The sequence below is a fragment of the Lepus europaeus genome, chromosome 11 (assembly GCF_033115175.1).
Source record: "Lepus europaeus isolate LE1 chromosome 11, mLepTim1.pri, whole genome shotgun sequence".
NCBI lineage: Eukaryota > Metazoa > Chordata > Mammalia > Lagomorpha > Leporidae > Lepus > Lepus europaeus.
In genome coordinates this window covers 9,186,652-9,208,233 of record NC_084837.1, presented here as the reverse complement: position 1 = coordinate 9,208,233, position 21,582 = coordinate 9,186,652, and the positions used below count along the sequence as shown (strand labels likewise).

Here is a 21,582-nt window from a genome sequence, read left to right as displayed (position 1 = left end):
AAAGCAATTCAAATCAATTGGCAATCTACAAAAAGAGTTAAAGATTTTAAAAGCTATTATTAAAATTGCTATATTCGTCTATTATGTTATGTTATATGTGTGTACATATTGTATGTCCTCATGGGAAAATTTTATTGAGTTTTATTTTAAATGGCTTATAGATAAGATTGTCCATAAATTTAAGCTGCTAAAATCAATCAAAGATACATTTTAATTTGTGGGACCTGAATCTGTGTATCATATGTTTTAAACGTGTTGGTAGAAAGAAACTAAAAACATTTTATATGGTTGTGCTTAAGTTTACTGGTTAAACAAACTACACCATGTTAGATATTTAAGAGGTGTTTTCAAATACATGATTCTTAAAATTTATAGAAGGCATTGGACTTTCTGGTAAATGTTTTCTTAACTTGTTATCTAATGGTTGAAACTGTTTGCTAAGTATTCATGTGATATTGCTATTGTCAGCAGGCGATCTAGGACTTGCTCCCTCATTTCTCTATTCTAAGCCCAACTTGTTCTTTCATTTCTCTATTCTCTTCAAGGTAGGAAACTAATTCTATTATGAAGGAATCTGTAGGATGCACAATTTAATCTTTAGACCTTATAAAAGAGATGGCTAACATTTTTCTGTAATAGCATAGCCAAAATAAGAACTTAAATAATAATCTCATAGCTAGATTCACTTCGCCATCAGCCAAGTATACAGTAAGTAGAAAAAACCTCCCTTTCAGACCAAAGGGAAAGAAAGTTTTAAAGTGAGAATATAATTTTCCTCATGAGCATTGTCTGTCTACCTTAGAAAAACTACTACAGAACATGCCTGTGACTATAGACTTGTAGTTCAGGCCACCGAAGATTAGAGATGGGACACGGGCACTCCCTTGACTTGCATCCTCTGGTCTGCTTTAACACAAACCAGAAAGAAATGAAAGCTAGGCATCAGAAGCAATGGTGGCAGGCCTATTAATGGCTGATCTGTACAGTGATCTGCCCTCAAGGAGACCCAACAGGCCAGTCCACTGCAGTGGCTTTCAATGTGGTAAGCCTGGGCTTCAGCAGAAGTCAGCTTGTGAAGAGCCCTGGCAGCTCTGCCAAGAGTTGGATCACTGGAAATGGACCTGCCCTGGAGTCGAAGGATGCCCAGGTCAGAGCCACAGATCTTACTGGCTCTAAGCTGAAAAGCCCTTCACTCAGCCCAACTTCCAAAGTGACCACTGCAGCTGAGGGGATGGTCAAGTAGGGTCAGCAACATTGCAGGCAGAACTGTAAATTTCTTGTTAGAGATGCCCCCTGCCTTTACCTGGCCAGCTCTCCTCCCAGGCCAGCCAAGTAATGAAAGTCAACAGAGTGCCTTCCCCTAGGAGGTTCACACCTCCCTTAGGATATACCCCATGTGAAGAGATAGATAGGTCTGGGCCTCTGAACTTACAGGGCCTAAAGCCCACCAGATTATTATCAAGCCCCTTCTGTGAGGTTCTATTTGCCTCTCAGTCAGAAAACTTAACTGTAGCTTAGACAGCACCTTTCTTAGCTCCTCTAATAATGACTCTGTCCTTTTTTCTAGACCCTGTTTAGCGTACTTGGGCCTCATTCCTTCGTAATCATATCCTCTACCACCAATGGCTCTACTCCCGACCTGTGTGTACTGATGGTCCTCTTCCGCACTTAATGCTGTATAATTGTTCAAACCCGGTAAATGCCACTCTTAGGATCATTGGTTACTATCCTCACTCTGTCTTTTATGACCTTGTCTAAATATGATCAGAGTCGGCAAACTTGGAAGGCTTCCATAGCCTTGGCAACTCATGACGACAGCCTAGGGTGGTTACTGGCGCCATAAACTAGAGTGTCAATTTGTTGGGTCAACAACAGGAGCCACTGTGCACTTGCTCCTCATGTGGGATCTCTGTCCTTAATGTGCTGTACATTTTGATTTAATGCTATAAGTAGTATTCCAACAGTATGTTTCACTTTGTGTTTCTATGTGGGTGCAAACTGTTGAAATCTTTATACTAAATTGATCTTCTGTATATAAAGAGAATTGAAAAGTAATCTTGATGCAAATGGAAGGGGAGAGGGAGCGGGAGAGCGGAGGGTTGCGGGTGGGAGGGAAGTTATGGGAGAGAGAAGCCATTGTAATCTATAAGCTGTACACTGGAAATTTATATTCATTAAATAAAATTTAAAAAAAAACAAAAAAAAAAGAAAAAAAATTTTATGCCCTCTTATTTATAAAATTCAGACATTTACATTTATCCTAAATACTTTACAGGATGTCATAATGATTTCTGGAAAAACTATTTTACAAATAGTTAAATCCTACAGAAAGGTAAATAAACATTACCAGAGATTATCTCAATTCTATTATGATTTAAATCTTAAATACGTTATAACCTTTTAGCCTATCATATGAATCACACCTATAAATAAATGCTGCTCTATGTCTAATCATCCCTATTCATTCAGACAAACAAGACTACATACACCACATACTCAGAAGCAGAAGACCTTTACATGAATGTGGAAAGGACTATAGGAGCAAAAAAGGGCATGCAATGGAATTTGGAATTTGGAAATTTAACATATAATGTACATGAACAAATGTAAGTGTGTGGTGTGTTTTTTTATTTTGAGTTACAAAACAGACATAAAATACATATATATATATATATATAATATGCACAGCTCAAGGATTTATTACAAATTGAAATGATTACAAATCAGATCTAAGAGAACATCAGCACTCCTGACTCAGTACTACCTGTAATCATCATTTATCTCGCCCCACTCCAAACAAAATGCAAAATTTCCTGCATTTTTCCAAAAATGCATTTTTCCAAAATGAAAAAGTTCCCTGATTTTTGTAGCAGTATCTCTTTTTTGCTGATGATTTTATTTTATAGTATAAGCACAGATCCCTAAACATTATAGCTTATTCTTCCTACTTTATTTTGGGTTTTGTTTCTGTTTTATATCAATGGAATCATATATAAATTGTTTTGTTTTTGGCTTCTTTTAAGAAAAATCATACTTATGATATTCATCTGTGTTATGTATCACTGTGGTTCAACCACTTTTACAGCTATAAAGCATTCCATCAAATAAATATATCATTATTTTATTTATGCTGTTCATTGCTGTATTGCTTTTGAGGCTATCACAACAGTATTCCTACTAGTGTTACTTAACACATCTCCATATACACACATTACTCTGAGGTTTACCCTTAGAAAGAAATTACTAGGTCATGGGGTATGTAAATGTCAAATTATTTACTAAAGTGGTTGGAACAACACACATTCAGCAATATTATTTAATTCTCATAATATTATCCCCTAAGTGCCAATCACTTTTTAAAATTTTACCCACTCCAGTGAGCTCACAATGGAGCCTCTCTGCCAGTTTTAATTTACATTTTCCAGATGACCAATAAGGTCAAGCAAGTTTTCTTTTACATACTTCTTAAATATTTCAATTTCTTTGATGAAGTGTCTACTTATGTCTCTTGTACATTTTTTCACTAGATTCTTTCGAAGTGTTTTAAACATTGTGGTACATGTCTTTAGGCAGTTAAATGAACTACAACTACCTCTGCACTCTGGTTTGCCTTTCCATTATTAATTACTTCGCAGGAACAAAATTTCTTAAACTTAGTGCAATCAAATTATTATTTTTTAAATATTAGAGGTTTTCATTTATTTTTAAAGAAAACTTTGGAAGTCAGTACTGTATCCCAGTGAGTTAAGCTGCTCCTGGCATTCCATATAAGCAAGCGTCAGTTCGAGGTCGTACTGCTGCACTTCCATTCCAGCTCCCTGCTTATGAACCTGGGAAAGCACGAAAAGATAGCTCAAGTATTTGGGACCCTGCCACCCACGTGGGAAACCTGGATGGAATCCCAGGCTCCTGGCTTCTGTCTGGCCCACCCACGGCTGTTGCGATCATCTGGGGAGTAAGACAGGGGATGGAAGGTATTTCTCTGTCTCTCCCATTCCCCAACTCTTTCAAATAAGTAAATAAATTTTAAAAAATCTTTGCCTGACCCAAGCTCATGAACATTCTGCTATTACTGTTCTCATATATTAGTTTCTAAAAGTTTCAGTTTTACCTTTCAGCTTGAAATGAACAACCTAAAGTTGATTTTTATATATGGTATGGAACACAAGCCATATCTTTCCATAGGGATCAATCATCCAATATCATTCATTCAGTAAGTCTTCCATCATGGAAGAACAAGTTTTGTCATAAAGCAAATGTTCATAAATGTGTAAACAACACTTTCCAGACTTTTCAGTACTTTATCTCTGGCATTATTTCACAGAATTAAATGTTAAAAATTTATACAAGCTTTGAATAGAAAAGGTCCTTCTACTTTCAATACTACTTGGACTATTCTTGGGCCATGAAATTTCCCTCACGAAAGACAAACTAACCAAATTTTTGCAATATTGATTGAGATTACTTTAAGAAAAATCCTAAGAAGAGCATGCAGTACATCCCTCTGAAAAACATAACCTTACTAGGCAAGGCTGCTCTAGACTAACACTGACAAAGCTTAAAAAACTTCAAAAGGATTTAACTGTTGCCAACTAACTTATATGAGTACAAAAATAAAATTTAACACTATACAAAAAATACTTAAAAATACTTAAAGAAAAATCCTTCACAATGTCAAACCACAAAGTCCAGCATCCAAATAAAAACTACAAGGAATAGAAAGAAGCAGAAAAATGTAGCCCATAGTAAGGAGAACTAAGTCAATCACATTTATAAAGAGAACCAGAGATAAATTTAACAGCATTAACAGATGAGGCCATTAAAACAATAATAAATAATAAAATAAACAAATAATAATAAAAATAAACAAATTAGAGAAGATACAGGAAAAATAAGAACACAAGGAAACAAACAAAAGACATGAAAGATAATTATCAGAACTAAGAAACATCCTGGATGAAATTAAAAACATATCATACACTGCAGAAGACAAGATCAGTGAACCTAGAGACCTGTCAGGACTTAAAATGTCTTTTTTTTTTTTCCCAGTATCTAGGCTTTTATTAATGTGAGTTTTTAAAAACAAGTGTCCATACCCGTGCAGGGGTGCAGGTGGGGCAGGAGGGCGCGGTGGGGGTGGGGCAGGAATTCTGCTCTATTGGTAATAAAGCTCCAGGTTCATCCCATCAAGGATTTCATAGTCCCCTAGCGACATGTGGTCCTTAAAAATCGTGTACCACTTCTTAAGGAAAATCTTGTTCCAATGGGCCCCTGTCTGGGCTGCGATCAGCTTCTTAAGGTCCCCAATGGTGTCATCGGTGTTGCACTTAACACGGACTTTCTTCCCCAGACGGTCGTTGCAAACAACCTCGATCATCCTGGCTGGAGCTTAAATCTCAAACACGCAAGACGCCACAACCTCCTCGCTCGAGCACTAGACTCGGACCAAAAATGTCTTTTTTTTTTTTTTAATAAAATTTATTTACTTGAAAGGCAGAATTACAGAGAGGCAGAGGCAGAGGCAGAGAGAGAAGTCTTCCATCTGCTGGTTCACTCCCCAGATAGCTGCAACAGCCAGAACTGAGCTGATTTGAGGCCAGGATCCAGGAGCCTCCTCTGGGTCTCCCACATGGGTGCAGTAGTGGAAGATGGTCCACAGGGTTGGGCCCTGCCACCCACGTAGGAGACCTGGATCAGATTCCAAGCTCCTGGCTTCAGCCTGGCCCAGCCCTGGCAGTTGTGGTCATTTGGGGAGTAAATGAGCAAATGGAAGATTTCTCTCTAACACTGCCTTTCAAATAAAATAAATCTTTCAAAAAAAAAAAAAAAAAAGAGACTTAGACTTCACTATTCTTATCCCATCTATACAAACATTAAGTTCTAGACTGAAAAACAACCCCTTTTTTCCTAGTTTCCTCAATTAAAGGACGTCATTAAATGTGCTGTCCTTCAGATGAGTTCTAACAAGAAAACCAGTCACACAAAACTTGACTTTGGTTATCAGAATATTTTAACAACTCATTTTGTGGATGCATAAAAATAATTCTATCAGTGACTCAACGAAAAAGACTTTATGTTAAAGAGCCAAAGTATTCTTGAAAAACCAAAAAATTTTTATGATACTGCTCCTAAGTTTTTTCACTGACATAATCACTAAGTTGAATCAATAATATCTAATATTTGAAGTGTTAATGTTAACATATCACAACAGACCAAAAAATATCCTTTCATAAAATTTTTCAAAATTGATTATTTTAAAATATATGTATTAATATAATTCATTTCTTCACCATTTTGAATAGAAGGTAGAATTCAGATGAGTTTCCACTCATGAAAACTACTGAGGAATACACATCTTACTGATATTGTGAACCTTAATTAAAATTAACAAACTCCAGAACTCTACAAATCTGGGATCTCGATTTAAAACAATAATTCAAAATCATAAAAAAGTCTACATTTTTAAAAAATACTTTAAAATCACCTTATTTTTCTCTTTGATCCTCCCCACATGAGATACAGCTAAATTTGTCTACTTCATCTTTCACTTGAAAATCTTTCCTTGATCTTTCTCTCAGCCTTTCAAATAAAAATAAACAATTTTTAAGGGGGGGAGGCAGATGTTTGGCACTGGGGTTAAATACTGTTTCCGACGCCTCCATTCCACATCAAAATGCCTGGGTTCAAGAGAGAGAGAGAGAGGTCTTCCATTCACTGGTTCACTCCCCAGATGGCTGCCGGAGCTGCACTGATCCGAAGCCAGGAGCCAGGTGCTTCTCCTGGTTTCCCATGCGGGTGCAGGGGCCAAGCAAGCACTTGGGCCATCCTCCACTGCACTCCCAGGCCACAGCAGAGAGCTGGACTGGAAGAGGAGCGACTGGGACAGAATCCGGCACCCTGACTGGGACTAGAACCCGGTGTGCGGGCGCCACAGGTGGAAGATTAGCCTATTGAGCCATGGCGCTGGCCTTTTTTTTTTTTTTTTAAGATTTATTTATTTATTTGAAAGTCAGAGCCCTTGGCAGAAAAAAGGTTCCCCAGACCTGCTGTATGTGTAATGTGCCCCCTCAGCTCTTCGACTGTTTGACAGTCTTCAGGATTTTCTCTGCATTGCTAGATTTCAGCAGTTTGATGATTATGTCTGAGCAGCTGGGTCTCAAACTGGCACCCATATGGGATGCTGGCACCACAGGCAGCAGCTTAACCAGCTATACCACAGCGCTGGCCCCAGTTTTTTGAGATACTATATGTCTCATTTGATTCTTCTCGAAACAGGCAGAGGCAGAGAGAGAGAGAGAGGTCTTCCATCCCCTGGTTCACTCCTCAATTGGCCACAACGGCTGGAGCTGAACTGATCCGAAACCAGGAGCTTCTTCTGGGTCTCCCACGTGGGTGCAGGGGTCCAAGGACTCAGGCCATCATGTCCTTGACTCAGACCATCATGTACTGCTTTCCCAGGCCATAGCAGAGAGCTGGATCGGAAGCGAAGCAGCCAGGTCTTGAACCAGCGCCCATATGCCATGCCAGTGTTTCAGGCCAGGGCGTTAACCCACTGCGCCACAGCACCAGCCCTCCAGCCTCACTTTTGGAAGGCAGCAGATAATGTCTCAATTACCTGGGTCCCTGCAACCCAACCTGGAGACCTAGATTAAGCTTTGAGCTCCTGGCTTCAGCCTGGCCCAGATCTGGCTACTCTAAGCATTTGAGAAGTAAACCCATCAAAGGAAGATCTCTCTCTCTCTGTCTCAAATAAAAGAAAATTAATTAATTTTAAAAATGGAAATTGCCCCTTAGTACTAGAGTAACTCATGCTTCCACCTCTCCCTCCCTCCTGTTGTCCTTTAGATTTTTTTTCTTCATTTTTCAAGTAAAGTTAACTAAAGCAGAATCCAGAAGTGTAAAAGATCAAAAAGTTTGGTATTATCATCAGACAACACGTAAGAGAAACCATCATTATATAATATTATGCATTTAACTGGATTTTATAAATTTCCCTAATTAGTATTCATTAATTCACCAAATAAACTTTAAATGACTATCATTCAACTCACAGAAGAGCCTGGTTTTTGAAAAACATTTTCATTGTGTTTATTTACTTCATAACACAGAAAAAGGGAAAAGGCCTTACTAGAAGTCAAAATATCAGCAAAAAGTGCATTTAGATTATGATTGTTGCAGAAAATTCTTCGATCATTTTTCACAAAGTGAAATTCCTTTAAAAAATTGAATTCCTTAAATTTTTTAAAAAATGATTTGAGTTACTGTTCTCTAAAAAAATTAAATATACTTTATCATAATTCTAGCACTCAATACCATTCCTGGCAGGTAGCTCCATAAACACTTCCTGAATAACAGAAAATTAAATTTTTAAAGGGCATCTGTTTTATCTAACTGATAAAACAAACCATTAGCCAATTAAAATATTTCTAATGTCACTACTCCATTTTTTTTTTGAGAAGCAGTACACAAATGTTCAATAATATTTCTTTTTTTTTTTTTTAAGGACTTATTTATTTGAAAGGCAGAGAAACAGAGATATGCAGAGACAGAAAGAGATCTTCCAGGGGCCAGCGCTGTGGCATACAAGGCTAAGCCTCCAACTGCACTGCTGGCAATCCATATGGGCACCAGCTCATGTTCCAGCCCCTCCACTTCTGATCCAGCTCCCTGCTAATGTGCTTGGGAAAGCATCAGAAAATGGCCCAAGTACTTGGGCCCACACACCCATATGGGAGACCTGGATGAAGCTCCTGGCTCCTGGCTTCAGTCTGGCCTAGTCCCAGCTGTTGCTGCCATTTGGGGAGTGAACCAGTAGGTGGAAGATCTCCCTGTCTTTCCTTCTATCTCTGACTTTGAAATCAATAAATATTGTGTGCTTGGGGGGGGGGGGGGGGTGCCTTACATTCACTGGCTCACTTCCAAAATGGCCTCAATGGCCAGGGCTACTCCAGGCTGAAGTCAGGAGCCCAGAGCTTCATCTAGGTCCCCCATGCGGTGACAGGAGCCCAAGTACCTGGGCCATCTTTCACTCCTTTCCCAGGCGCCATTAGCAGGGAGCTGGATGCAAAGCAGAGCAGTCAGTTCTCAAACACAGTTAAGACATGGGATGCCAGCATTGCATGTGGCAGCTTAGCTTGCTATACAGCAATGTCAGTCCCAGTTCTATTTCTTTGCACTGCAAGATTCAACATTTAGATTCCTAGTCCCATTTTCCTATATTCTATGTCATTATGATACACTTTGTGTTTATCTATACTATACAATATATAGCCTTACCAATTTTGATAAACCAGACTAAAAAGGAAAATGTTCTTTGTATGATTTTTCTTTTAGAAAACTATCAATAATAGGTTAGTGATTTGTATTGTGTTGAAACAGCTCTTTAATCCAATACAGTATGTATAAATATACTTTTTACTATCTCTCAAGAGAATAATGAAATAAAACAAACATAAAATTACAAAATGAACAGAAAAAATTGACTACTGTCAATAATCTGTATTAATAAATAAAAACTAGTGAACACTAGCCAAGATTGGGCACATAAAGAACAATCCAGTCCTGCTACATTCTTGCTCAGAGAAAGAAATAGGGTATTTAGTTTAAAAGGAAAAGGAAAAAAATAGTAAAAGATTCCCTTCTCCTCACCCTGATTGGTCAGGATGAATCAGGATGCTAATACAGTAATTTATGATTGCATTATTGAGTAATTCAATGAACCCCTCTAACTAAATCTGCTTTATCAAATGAAAACAATCATTTCTTCAAAGAAACATCAATTTTATGAATCTTATTCAGCAGTATTAGTTATTGTGATACTGTGATTTTGTTTTTATTTAGAAATTAACACCTCCTCCTTTAGAGATGTATAGAAGTGTTAATGGCTCAAGTACTTGGGTCCCTGCCACCTACATGGGAAACCTGAATCTATCTGCCCGCTTCTCAGTTTAGCCTGGCCCCACTCAGCTGTTGTGATCATTGGGGAAGTCAATCAACAGACAGAAGCAAGCGTGTATGCTCTCCCCTCTCTAATAAATAAGGTTTTTAATGATTTTAATGATCACACTGAAATGTCAAAAATACAGTTTCTCAAATTAACCTGCATTATCAACTTGAACTGAACTATTTTTCATGGGTCCTTGATCTCAACAAAACTATGAAATCCATTTTAGGGGCCGGCGCTGTGGCGCAGCAGGTTAAAGCCCTGGCCTTAAGTAACCCGCACACCGGGTTCTAGTCCCGGTCGGGGCACCGGATTCTGTCCCGGTTGCTCCTCTTCCAGGCCAGCTCTCTGCTGTGGCCCGGGAAGGCAGTGGAGGATGGCCCAAGTGCTTGGGCCCTGCACCCGCATGGGAAACCAGGAGAAGCACCTGGCTCCTGGCTTTGGATCGGCGCAGTGCGCCGGCCGCAGCGGCCATTGGGGGATGAACCAACAGAAAAGGAAGACCTTTCTCTCTGTCTCTCTCTCACTGTCCACTCTGCCTGTCCAAAAAAAAAAAAAATATATATATATATATATATATATATATAAAGCGTCCAGGGAAAGTAATGCAGTGACAGCAATTGACTTGACTGCACAAGTGGTAATGTTTGAGTATCTATCATATGCTAATCAGTATTAAATATATAAACTGTTACAAGATCAACAACAACCTTATTATTATCCACAAGGGAAACTGAAATACTAAACAAGCAACTTCTGAAGGTCATACACTTGGTAGATTAGTGAAGCCAGATTAGAATTTAGGCACAGGGTCTGGCATTGTAGCACTGCAAGACCATAACAGAATGTTGTTCCGCTTCTAATCCAGTTCCCTGCTAGTGTACCTAGGAAGGCAATGGATGATAGCTAAAGTACCTGGCCCCCTGCCACTCAGGTGGGAGGCCTGCTTTTCAAATAATAATAAAATAATAAAAATAAATAAATAAACAGGAACAAAAAAGATAAAAGTGTTTCGAGAAGAATCAAATGAGACATATAGTATCTCAAAAAACTGGGGCCAGCGCTGTGGCATAGCTGGTTAAGCTGCTGCCTGTGGTGCCAGCATCCCATATGGGTGCCAGTTTGAGACCCAGCTGCTCAGACATAATCATCAAACTGCTGAAATCTAGCAATGCAGAGAAAATCCTGAAGACTGTCAAACAGTCGAAGAGCTGAGGGGGCACATTACACATACAGCAGGTCTGGGGAACCTTTTCTCTGCCAAGGGCTATGTGGATATTTATAACATCATTCAAGAGACATAGAAAATTATCAACTTAAAAATCAGCCTAATATAGATTTATTGAATTTTGAGTCCCATAGTTGCCTTGGAAGGACAAACCCAAGCGATTTGGCAGGCCTTTTGATGTTCCCCACCCCAACACAGAGAAAGCTAAGAATTATCACACATTCTTTGTCAAAAGTAATGCAAACAAGTTTGAAACTAAGCAGTTAACACCCATAAAGAGGTAGGAAGAAAAAAAATGTATAAGCTAAAATCTAAATAAAGCAAAAATGTCCTTCACAAAGACATTTCAGGCAAATAAAAGCTGAGATAATCACTCATCAGCAGTCCTGCATTACAAGAAATACTGAAGGAAGTTCTTCATGAAGAAGAAATAACACAATAGAACTAGACAATACAGAGTAAGCCCTAATGTCAACTATAGACTTAATGTATCATCAAGACTGGTTCATGAATTGTGACAAATGTGACACACCAATTCAAGATGTTAATAATAGGGGATACTGAGAGAGAGGTGGCTTACTGTGATAATTCAAAATGCATGCTGTAAAACCCTAGAACTACTTTAGGAAAAAAAAAAGTAAAAAAACTAAAAAGCCAAAGAAATACAAAAAAATGGAATATTTTAAAATTTGCCATTGAAATAAAAGGGTATGAAAAGGAAATGCAAACTAGTAGTAAACAAATAGCTAGGTGATAGGCTTAAATCCAACTGTATCAATAATTAAGTCTAAATATCTCTATTAAAAAAACAGAGATTGTCAGCATAGATTAAAAGTACACCACATATGGGACTGGTGCTGTGGTGTAGAAAGCTAAGCCTCCACCTGTGTCCCCGGCATGTGTCAACGATGGCCTGGGAAAAGCAATGAAGATGGTCCAAGTACTTGGACTCCTGCCATCCATGTGAGAGACCTGGGAGAAGCTCCTGGCTCCTGGCTTTGGATCAGCCCAACTCCAGCCATTGCGGTCATTTCAGGAGTAAACCAGAAGATCGAAGACCTCCCTCTTTCTCTACCTCTGCCTCTCTGAAACTGCCTTTCAAATAAATAAATAAATCGTCCAAAAAAAATTAGATACTAAATTGATATTAAAATACCAACTGCATTTCCATGTATTAGTAATAACACAAAATTAATTTTAACATCATTTACATTGGCCTCCAAAGCATGCAATACTAGAAAACACTGAAGAAATTAAGAAAGATTTAAATAAACAAAGACATATATCAAATACACAGATGAGAATACTCAATCAGTACTATTTTAAAAGTGATTCGTGGCCAGCGCCACGGCTCAATAGGCTAATCCTCTGCCTGCGGCGCCGGCACACCAGGTTCTAGTGGAATTCAGAAGAAACTTTAGACTACAATCTAATCTACATTAAGGTGCAGTACTATCTATTTAAAATAAACAAAACATCTGAACTAGTGGAAAATTAGAATTCCAAAATGTCTTAAAGCTATCTTGAAAAATAGATACCACAGTAACTTGGGAGTTCTCACAGGTAATTTGATATTTCTAAAGTACTGCTTTGAACCTTAAAAGAAAATAGAGGGGCTGGCGCCGTGGCGCAGTAGGTTAATTCTCCGCCTGCAGTGCCGGCATCCCATATGGGCGCCAGTTCTAGTCCTGGCTGCTCCTTTTCCAATCTGGCTCTCCGCTGTGGCCTGGGAAAGTAGTAGAAGATGGACCAAGTGCTTGAGCCCCTGCACGAATGTTGGGAGACCGGGAAGAAGCACCTGGCTCCTGACTTCAGATCAGCACAGCTCCGGCCGTTGCAGACATTTGGGGAGTGAACCAGTGGAAGGAAGACCTTTCTGTCTCTCCCTCTGTAACTCTACCTCTCAAATAAATAAATAAATAAAATCTTTGGGGAAAAAAAGGAATTTCAGATAATCCTCACAGCATCCCCTCTGCTTATAGTATAATATGCCAGTCTTCCAGAGAAAATAATGGGAGAGACTTATTACAGTTACTGCCTAAGAATTGCATATTACCCATTACCTGTTAAATCTATAATAAATCCCAGGACAGCTGTGGCAACTATAAACTACTATAATACTTTTTACTATAAAATCCATTGGAGTGTTCTTGCATGTCAAAATTTCACCTACTATATTTCACAGCAGGAAAAAACACTGAGAACTACTGATCTAAAGTGATGACTCTAAAAGTCATCACTCTGATGTCATGCATAAGAGTGTTAATTGTTAAATTAACAACAGGAGTCACTGCACACTAACTCCCCACGCAGGACCTCTGTCCTCAATGAGTTGTATTATGAGAGGTAAGTGTAAAACTATTTCTCAAACATTTTGTGTGTTTGTGTGTGCGTGCGCGCAAATTGTTGAAATCTTTACTTAGTATAGAGTTGGTCTTCTGTGTACAAAATTATTTGAGAATAAATCTTAATGGAGAATGGGACTGGGGAGGGGAAAGGGAGGAGGAGGTGAAGTGGGGTGTGGGTGGGAGGATGGGTATGGAGTAAGAATAACTATATTCCTAAAGATGTACTTATGAAATTTGAATTCCTTAAAAAATAATAAATTTTTAAAAAGACATTATATTTGGGCCAGCACTGTGGTGTAGTGGGTAAAGCCGCCGCCCGTAGTGCCGGCACCCCATAAGAGCACCAGTTCGAGTCCCGCTGCTCCACTTCCAATCCAGCTCCCTGCTAATGTACTTGGGAAAGCAACGGAGGATGGCCCATGTGCTTGGATCCCTGCACCCACATGGGAGACCCAGAAGAAGCTCCTGGCTCCTGGCTTCAGATGAGCGCAGCTCCAGCAGTTGCAGCCATCTGGGGAGTGAACCAGTAGATGGAAGACCTCTCTCTCTCTGCCTCTCCTTCTCTCTCTGTGTAACTACTTCAGATATCTTTAAAAAAAAAAAAAAAGGCCGGCGCCGTGGCTCAATAGGCTAATCCTCCACCTTGCGGCACCGGCACACCAGGTTCTAGTCCCGGTCGGGATGCCGGATTCTGTCCTGATTGCCCCTCTTCCAGGCCAGCTCTCTGCTGTGGCCCGGGAGTGCAGTGGAGGGTGGCCCAAGTGCTTGGGCCCTGCACTCTATGGGAGACCAGGAGAAGCACCTGGCTCCTGCCTTCGGATCAGCGCAATGCACCGGCCGCAGCGCGCCAGCCGCGGCGGCCATTGGAGGGTGAACCAATGGCAAAGGAAGACCCTTCTCTCTGTCTCTCTCTCTCTCACTGTCCACTCTGTCAAAAAAAAAAAAAAGGTATTATAAAAGACAAAAATTAAAAATAAAAATCATCATTTTGGGGCTGGCACTGTGATGCAGTAGGTAAAACAGACGCCTGCGACATCGGCATCCCATTTGGTCACCGGTTCAAGTTCCGGCTGCTCCACTTCCGATCCCGCTCCCTGCTAATGCGCCTGGGAAAGCAGCAGCAGATGGCCTTTGCATCCACAGGGAAGACCCAGAAGAAGCTCCTGGTTTCTGGCTTCAGCCTGGCACAGCCCAGACCGTTGCAGCCATTCAGGCACTGAGCCAATAGGTAGAAGATCTCTCTCTCTTTCCCCTTCTCTCTCTGCAATCCTGCCTTTCAAATAAATAAAATAAATCTTCTTTAAAAAAAAAAAAAAACTCATCATTTCAAGGCCTTGGCTCAAACCAAATCCTAGGTCAGTAATAACTTTGCAAAATGCAAGATCCAAAGTCACTTATAAAACAGCAATTTAACATTACCAAATATTTGCTGAGAACAAGACACAAGCACAAAAACCTTCAATGTAGTGCATATGTGCCTATTACTTAATAAAAGGCTAACATAATACAAACTTTAAGACATAAGACTAAACGATTTCAAAAGAGAAAAATATTTTGGAAGAAATCAGTTTTTCATGAGCAGCACAGTCATATGGTCTTGAAAACAAGATCCAGAAAAAAATGAGATAGAAAAAATGAGAAAAGGACAATGTATCTTAAAAAAAGAGAGAGATGTATTTGAAAGGCAGAGTTACAAAGAGAGGCTCCAGAGACAGAGAGAGATCTTCTATTTACTGGTTCATTCCCCAAATGGCCGCAGCCCTTAGGAGCCTGAGTCACGCCTAAGCCAGGAGGCTGGAACTCCATCCAGGTTTCCCAACGTGGATGGCAGGAGCCCAAGTATACTCAGTCCATCTTGCACTGCCTTTCCCAGGTGCATCAGTAGGCAGCTGGACTGAAAGCAGACCAGCAGGGTCTTGGACAAGCACTCTGATGTGAGATGCTAGCATGACAGTTTAAACCCACTGCACCACAATGCTCGTCCTAGGACAATCTACATGTCTTGAAAGACGTGTATTGCCAACAATCAAATTAAACAATGAGCCTAGCACTACACTTTGGAAAAAAAATGTTTTGAGCATTTTTTTTTTGACAGGCAGAGTGGACAGTGAGAGAGAGAGACAGAGAGAAAGGTCTTCCTTTGCCATTGGTTCACCCTCCAATGGCCGCTGCAGCCGGCGTATTGCGCTGATCCGAAGGCAGGAACCAGGTGCTTCTCCTGGTCTCCCATGGGGTGCAGGGCCCAAGCACTTGGACCATCCTCCACTGCACTCCCGGGCCACAGAAGAGCTGGCCTGGAAGAGGGGCAACTGGGACAGAATCCGGTGTGCCGGCACCGCAGGCGGAGGATTAGCCTGTTGAGCCCCAGCACCGGCCTTGAACATTACTCTTTAAGAAGTCAAGCTTTATTAATAAAAACACACATACACATTACTGTCATTACTTATGCAAGCATATTAAGAAGTTTCTGATGACTTAAAAAATCTCGATGGCTCTTTTTCATCTAAGAACAAAGTCCCAATTCCTGAACATTTTGCGGCTGTACAATCTAGCTCTAAACTCTTTATCAATCTCTACCATCTTCTACAACTGAAAAGCCCTCCAATCTAGTCAAACTCTGTCCAATACATACCTCTCATTTTCCTGTTTTGGCTCTTTTGCCCAAACTGTTCTATCTGGAATATCTTTTCTACATCTCAGACAATAAAGCCTGATATCCAGCTGAAATGTCAATTTTTCATGAAGCATCCAATGACCACTCCTGAACTCTTCCTTTGCTCAAGTCTCTAATCCATCATTATATCTTAAATTTATATGCCAATTAATAATTAACTCAGCATAGTAATTAATGGGATTTTTAACCTCTAAGCCATTGTCTCTGAGAAAAAAGGAGTTCTATCTTATATGTGTTTCTACTTCAGAATCACTCAATGTAAAATAATAATTAAGGGATCAGCACTGTGGCATAGCAGGTAAAGCTTCTGCCTGCAGTGCCAGCATCCCAATGGGCACAGGTTGGAGTCTCGGCTGCTCCATTTCCCATCCAGCTCTCTGCTATGGCCTGGGAAAGCAGTGGAAGACTGCCCAAGTCCTTGGGCCCCACACCCGTGTGGGAGACCAAGGAAGCTCCTGGCTCCTGGCTTCAGATCAGCTCAGCTCCAGCCACTACAGCCATCTGGGGAGCAAACCAGAGGATGGAGGACCTCTTTCTCTCTCTGCCTCTCTCTGTAACTCTGCCTTTCAAATTAATTAATCAATTTAAAAAATTAAATCCTCATTAAAAAAAAATAACAGTTAAAGCAGCAAAAGAGGTAAGAGGAGAGACACGGACACTGGGGGCTATCTAGAAATCTCAACATCAAGAAAAAAGGCAGGCAGAAAAAAGAAATAATTTTGAAAAATGTTCATTCAAATGAGGAAATGAAGGTGTGTCAAGTTAATGAAGCCTGGCAAGTCATTATTTAAAACTTGTGGAAACTATAAAAAATAATTGAGGGCCAGCACTGTGGCATAGCTGGTAAAAGTCACCACCTGCAGGCCGGCACCCCATATGGGCACTGGTTCGAGACCTGGCTGCTCCTCTTCTGATCCAGCTCTCTGATATATGGTCTAGGAGAGCAGTGAAAGACGGTCCAACTGCTTGGGCCCCTGCACCTGCATGGGAGACCCGGAACAAGGTTCTGGCTCCTGGCTTCAAATCAGCCCAGCTCTGGCACCGCAGCCATTTGGGAAGTGAACCAGCGAATGGAAGATCTCTTGATCGATTCCCACACCCCCCAACCACCCACACCCCCCACCCCCCACGCCGGTTTCTCTCTGCCTCTCTGGTTTTCTTTTCTTTTTTTTTTTTTAAAGATTTACTTATTTACTTGAAAAGCAGACTTACAGAGGTAGAAGTGGAGAGAAAGAATGTTTTTGTTTTTTAAAGATTTATTATTTATTTGAAAACCAGAGTTACACAGAGAGAGAAGGAGAGGCAGAGAGAGGGGGAAAGGTCTTCCATCCGCTGGTTCATTCCCCAATTGGCTACAACTACCAGAGCTGCATCAATCCAAAGTCAGGAGCCAGGAGCTTCTTCCAAGTCTCCCACATGGGTGCAGGATCCCGAGGACTTAGGCCATCTTCTACTGCTTTCCCAGGCCATAGCAGAGAGCTGGATCGGAAGTGGAGCAGCCAGGACTTGAACCGGCACCCATATGGGATGCTGGCACTGCAGGCAGCAGCTTTACTAGCTACACCACAGCGCTGGCCCACTCTCTGCCTCTCATTGTTCATTAAAATGAACAAAGAATATTTGAACTTGATTAATTTATTTCTCCTTCTCCAAGATAACTTTCGAGAGTCTCGGCTTACTGGTGTCTTTTCCTTACTGACAGCTTTCTTAACTAAAAGCATTGACAGCCTATGTCAAAGGATTCCTCCCCGAACCTTCACAAGCAGAGACTTTAGAAAATGAGGACAATGGTGCAGTCTATCTAAATAATTATAAAAGTATTCCCCTTAAATCATATGGAAAAGTAAGGAAATTCTACAGAAAACCACACTCCCAGTGTAGTACTTAAGGACAAAGAATGTTTTTACTGCAAAACACTATGCATGAGAACAGAAAAATCACCAAAACCCAGAACTTGATCTTTCAAGTTGTCACTCACTCCAAGTGCCACAAGGCTTTGTGGCCAAGAAATTAGCAGCAAAGGGGGCCTATAGGTCATTCGGAAAGATCACCAAAAATATTAAATACCCTCTATCTGAACATATTGGAGAAATATCTGGGCAGATCACAACACAGCCTACAGGGAAGGAATTTCAACTCCTGGTGACATAAAGGACCAGACACCATTGACAAAGCTAGGAAAAGAGGGACTCCTGGAAACATAGTTTCTAGGGGTACAAAAAGAGCAAAAGGAAGGGAAAAATGTCCATCGCAAATTGAATGATAAAGGGAAAAAGATAAGAAAATAAAGGTCCTACAAGACGAAAGAGAATCAAAATTGGAAGCCTCACAACTCTTCTCCAACCATTTAACACAGAAATCACTGAAGCAACAAGACTATTCTAGACAGAGGGAATCATTACACTAGGAATCCTGCAGAACACCCCAATACTATAAAAATGTAAAGTCCAGCAAATCAGGAAACAGAATGACATATTTCAAATAAGGACCCCTTCTCCTGCAAAAGACCACCCCAGTGCAGAAAACAACTATAAGCCAACACTACAAACAGAACTAAATACATTCAAACAAGCTTTTGAGGATATGAAAACCACCCTGAATCAGAAATCCAAAACTCAATAAAAATGGACAAAATTAAAAAAAAAAAAAGAATCTGACTAAATGCAGATAAGAACTGGAAAAAGACACAATATTATTCTAGAAATGAAGACTATGTTGCTAAGGCATCCAGGGGAAAACTGACTCAAATGAAAATGAGTCTCCACAGCCCACTGCATGTGTTATGACCCACATCCACCCACATCTGGTGTTATTTTTCATCTGATTTCTGATAATTGTCCTTCTACCATTTCACAATAATTTACTAGCTACAATATTTAGAACACTGACTTAACATAAGTAAACTTCACATCTTTTCCATGGTAAAGTGTCATATTTATTATATGTTTGCCTATTACCTAACAATTTAGTATGTCTAAAACCATGCTATTTTACGGATGTTTATTAAGTTCCTATTCTTTCTGTTAATGTGTCACTGACAAAGTTTCTGAATGTTGTCTCACTGACTTCACTGATCTTGTGAACTCTGAGGAATTCACTGCATGATTGTGCAGAACACAGTGATTTTTAAAATACATACACTGTGGGGCAGGCGCTGTGACACAGTGGGCTAACACCCTGGCCTGAAGCACCGGCATCCCATACAGGCGCCGGTTCTTGTCCTGGCTGCTCATCTTCCAATATAGCTCTCTGCTATGGCCTGGGAAAGCAGTAAAAGATGGCCCAAGTCCTTGGACCCTTGCACCCACATGGGAGACCCAGAAGAAGCTCCTGGCTCCTGGCTTCAGATCAGCGCAGCCCCGGTAGTTGCAGCCATCTGGGGAGTGAACCAGTAGATGGAAGACCTCTCTCTCTTCTCTGTGTAACTCCGACTTTCAAATAAATAAATAAATCTTAAAAAAAAAAAAAAAAAAAAAAAAAGAATACATATGCTGTGTTACAGAACTGACTCTAGATGTCCATATGTGTGGAGATCAGTACATACACACATATATTTCTCCACCCTGTCTGCTGACAAGGACTATAAAAACTGCTCAGTAGCAAGGGAGCACACCTAGCACCCAGATCTTAAGTTTCTAAATGTTATCCTACATAAAAAGGAAAAGGAATGATTCCAGAGTTGCAGAAGATAAAATACAAGATGAGCCTAGAATTTATCATAGTACCAAAAAGAAAAGCTTCAAAAATGATGGGGCATATCAAAACATCACAAGAACCAACCAGAAGGAGCTCTCAATGACACAGCAGGATAATCTGAACAATTAAAACAAGTGATAACATCAGATTATAACCTACAAAACATCTTCTGATTCTACACTGATATAAATAAAGAAACAAAATCACCATTTTGTGTTACAGATAAATTACACTGATTGACACTAAAATGAACATGTGAAAGTTTTAAGAGAAACCAGGAATGAGCATAATTTCAAAGTATCCCCCCAAATATATTTATCAATTATAAAATAAAACCATGGGGAAACCAGCAGGGGAGAAACCAGCAGACACCACCTTAAGGAAACACAATGAACATTACCATATATCATATACTCGCTGATATAAAACATACCTCCTTACAAAATCCCATTACTTCAATAGTATTATTGCCAAAAATATATAATCCCAAATTAATTATAAGAAAACATCAGAGAAGTGCAAACTGAAAAAAAAATCTGAAAAATAATTACTAGTAGATTTCAAAGGCATGCAGATCATACAAACAAGGGAAGAATGAGTTATTATCACAGATTACAGGAGACTAAAAAGACACCAACAAATAGACTGGATCCTACAACAGAAAACGGCCATTAGAGAAAAATGACAAAATTAAAATTGGGTCTTCAAGTTTAGTTAATAGTAGCATACCAAAATTATTGACAGTCACACTACGCTTATGTAAATTGTCCAACATTAGAGGAAGCCAAGTAAAGAAACCTTGCAGACAGTCCATACCATTTTTGCAACTTTTTCCTATCTAGTATTATCTCACCATTAAAAAAAAAGCTTAACGCTGTCTTTTACTGAGGGATTTATTTATTTATTTATTTGAGTAGCAGAGTTACAGAAAGAGAGAGAGACAGATCTTCCATCCACTGGTTCACTCCCCAAATAGCCACAATGGCCGGAGCCTATCGAAGCCAGGAGCTTCTTCCAGGTCTCCATCATAGGTACAGGGGCCCGTTCACTCGGGCCAACTTGCACTGCTCACCTAGGTCACCAGCAGGAAGCTAGTTTGGAAGTGGAGCAGCCAGAACTCGAACTGGTACCCAGATGGGATGCCAGAGCCACAGGCAGAGCTACTATGTCACAGCACTGGACCCCTGAGGGAATTTTTTAAAAAAGAATTTATGCAGGGCTAGTGCTGCGGCATATAGGGTAAAGCTGCCATATTTGGTACCAGCAACCCATATGGGCACCAATTTGAGTACCCTGCTACTTCACTTCTGATCTGGCTCCCTGCTAATGTACCTGGGAAAGCACTGGAAGATGGCCCAAGTCCTTGGGCTCCTGCATCCACTGATGAGACCCAGAACAAGCTCCTGGCTTTGCATCAGGCCAGCTCTGGCTAGCGTGGCCATCTTTTATGATTTATTCATTTATTTGAAAGGCAGAGTGACAGAGAGGAAGAGACAGACGTATATCATTTAAAAATAAGAAAGGTAAAACCGGCCAGCGCTGCAGCTCACTAGGCTAATCGTCCGCCTTGCAGCGCCAGCACACCGGGTTCTAGTCCCGGTCGGGGCACCGATCCTGTCCCGGTTGCCCCTCTTCCAGTCCAGCTCTCTGCTGTGGCCCAGGAGTGCAGTGGAGGATGGCCCAAGTGCTTGGG

General features: G+C 40.4%; 2 protein-coding genes across 6 annotated transcripts in view; both read right to left on the bottom strand.

Moving 5' to 3' along the window:
• The window catches only part of MEF2A (myocyte enhancer factor 2A), a 152,410-nt gene that overhangs the window by 115,232 nt on the left and 15,596 nt on the right, over positions 1 to 21,582 (bottom strand). The gene's annotated exons all lie outside the window — the stretch shown is intronic.
• Positions 5,149 to 5,441, bottom strand: LOC133769345 (ubiquitin-like protein 5). Its single transcript, XM_062204547.1, has one exon. The coding sequence runs from the start codon at positions 5,375 to 5,377 to the stop codon at positions 5,156 to 5,158; it is 222 nt and encodes a 73-aa protein (XP_062060531.1). The 5' UTR covers positions 5,378 to 5,441; the 3' UTR covers positions 5,149 to 5,155.

Coding starts and splice junctions, on each gene's coding strand:
- LOC133769345 (XM_062204547.1), bottom strand. CDS start 5,377: ATGATCGAGGTTGTTTGCAACGACCGTCTGGGGAAGAAAGTCCGTGTT.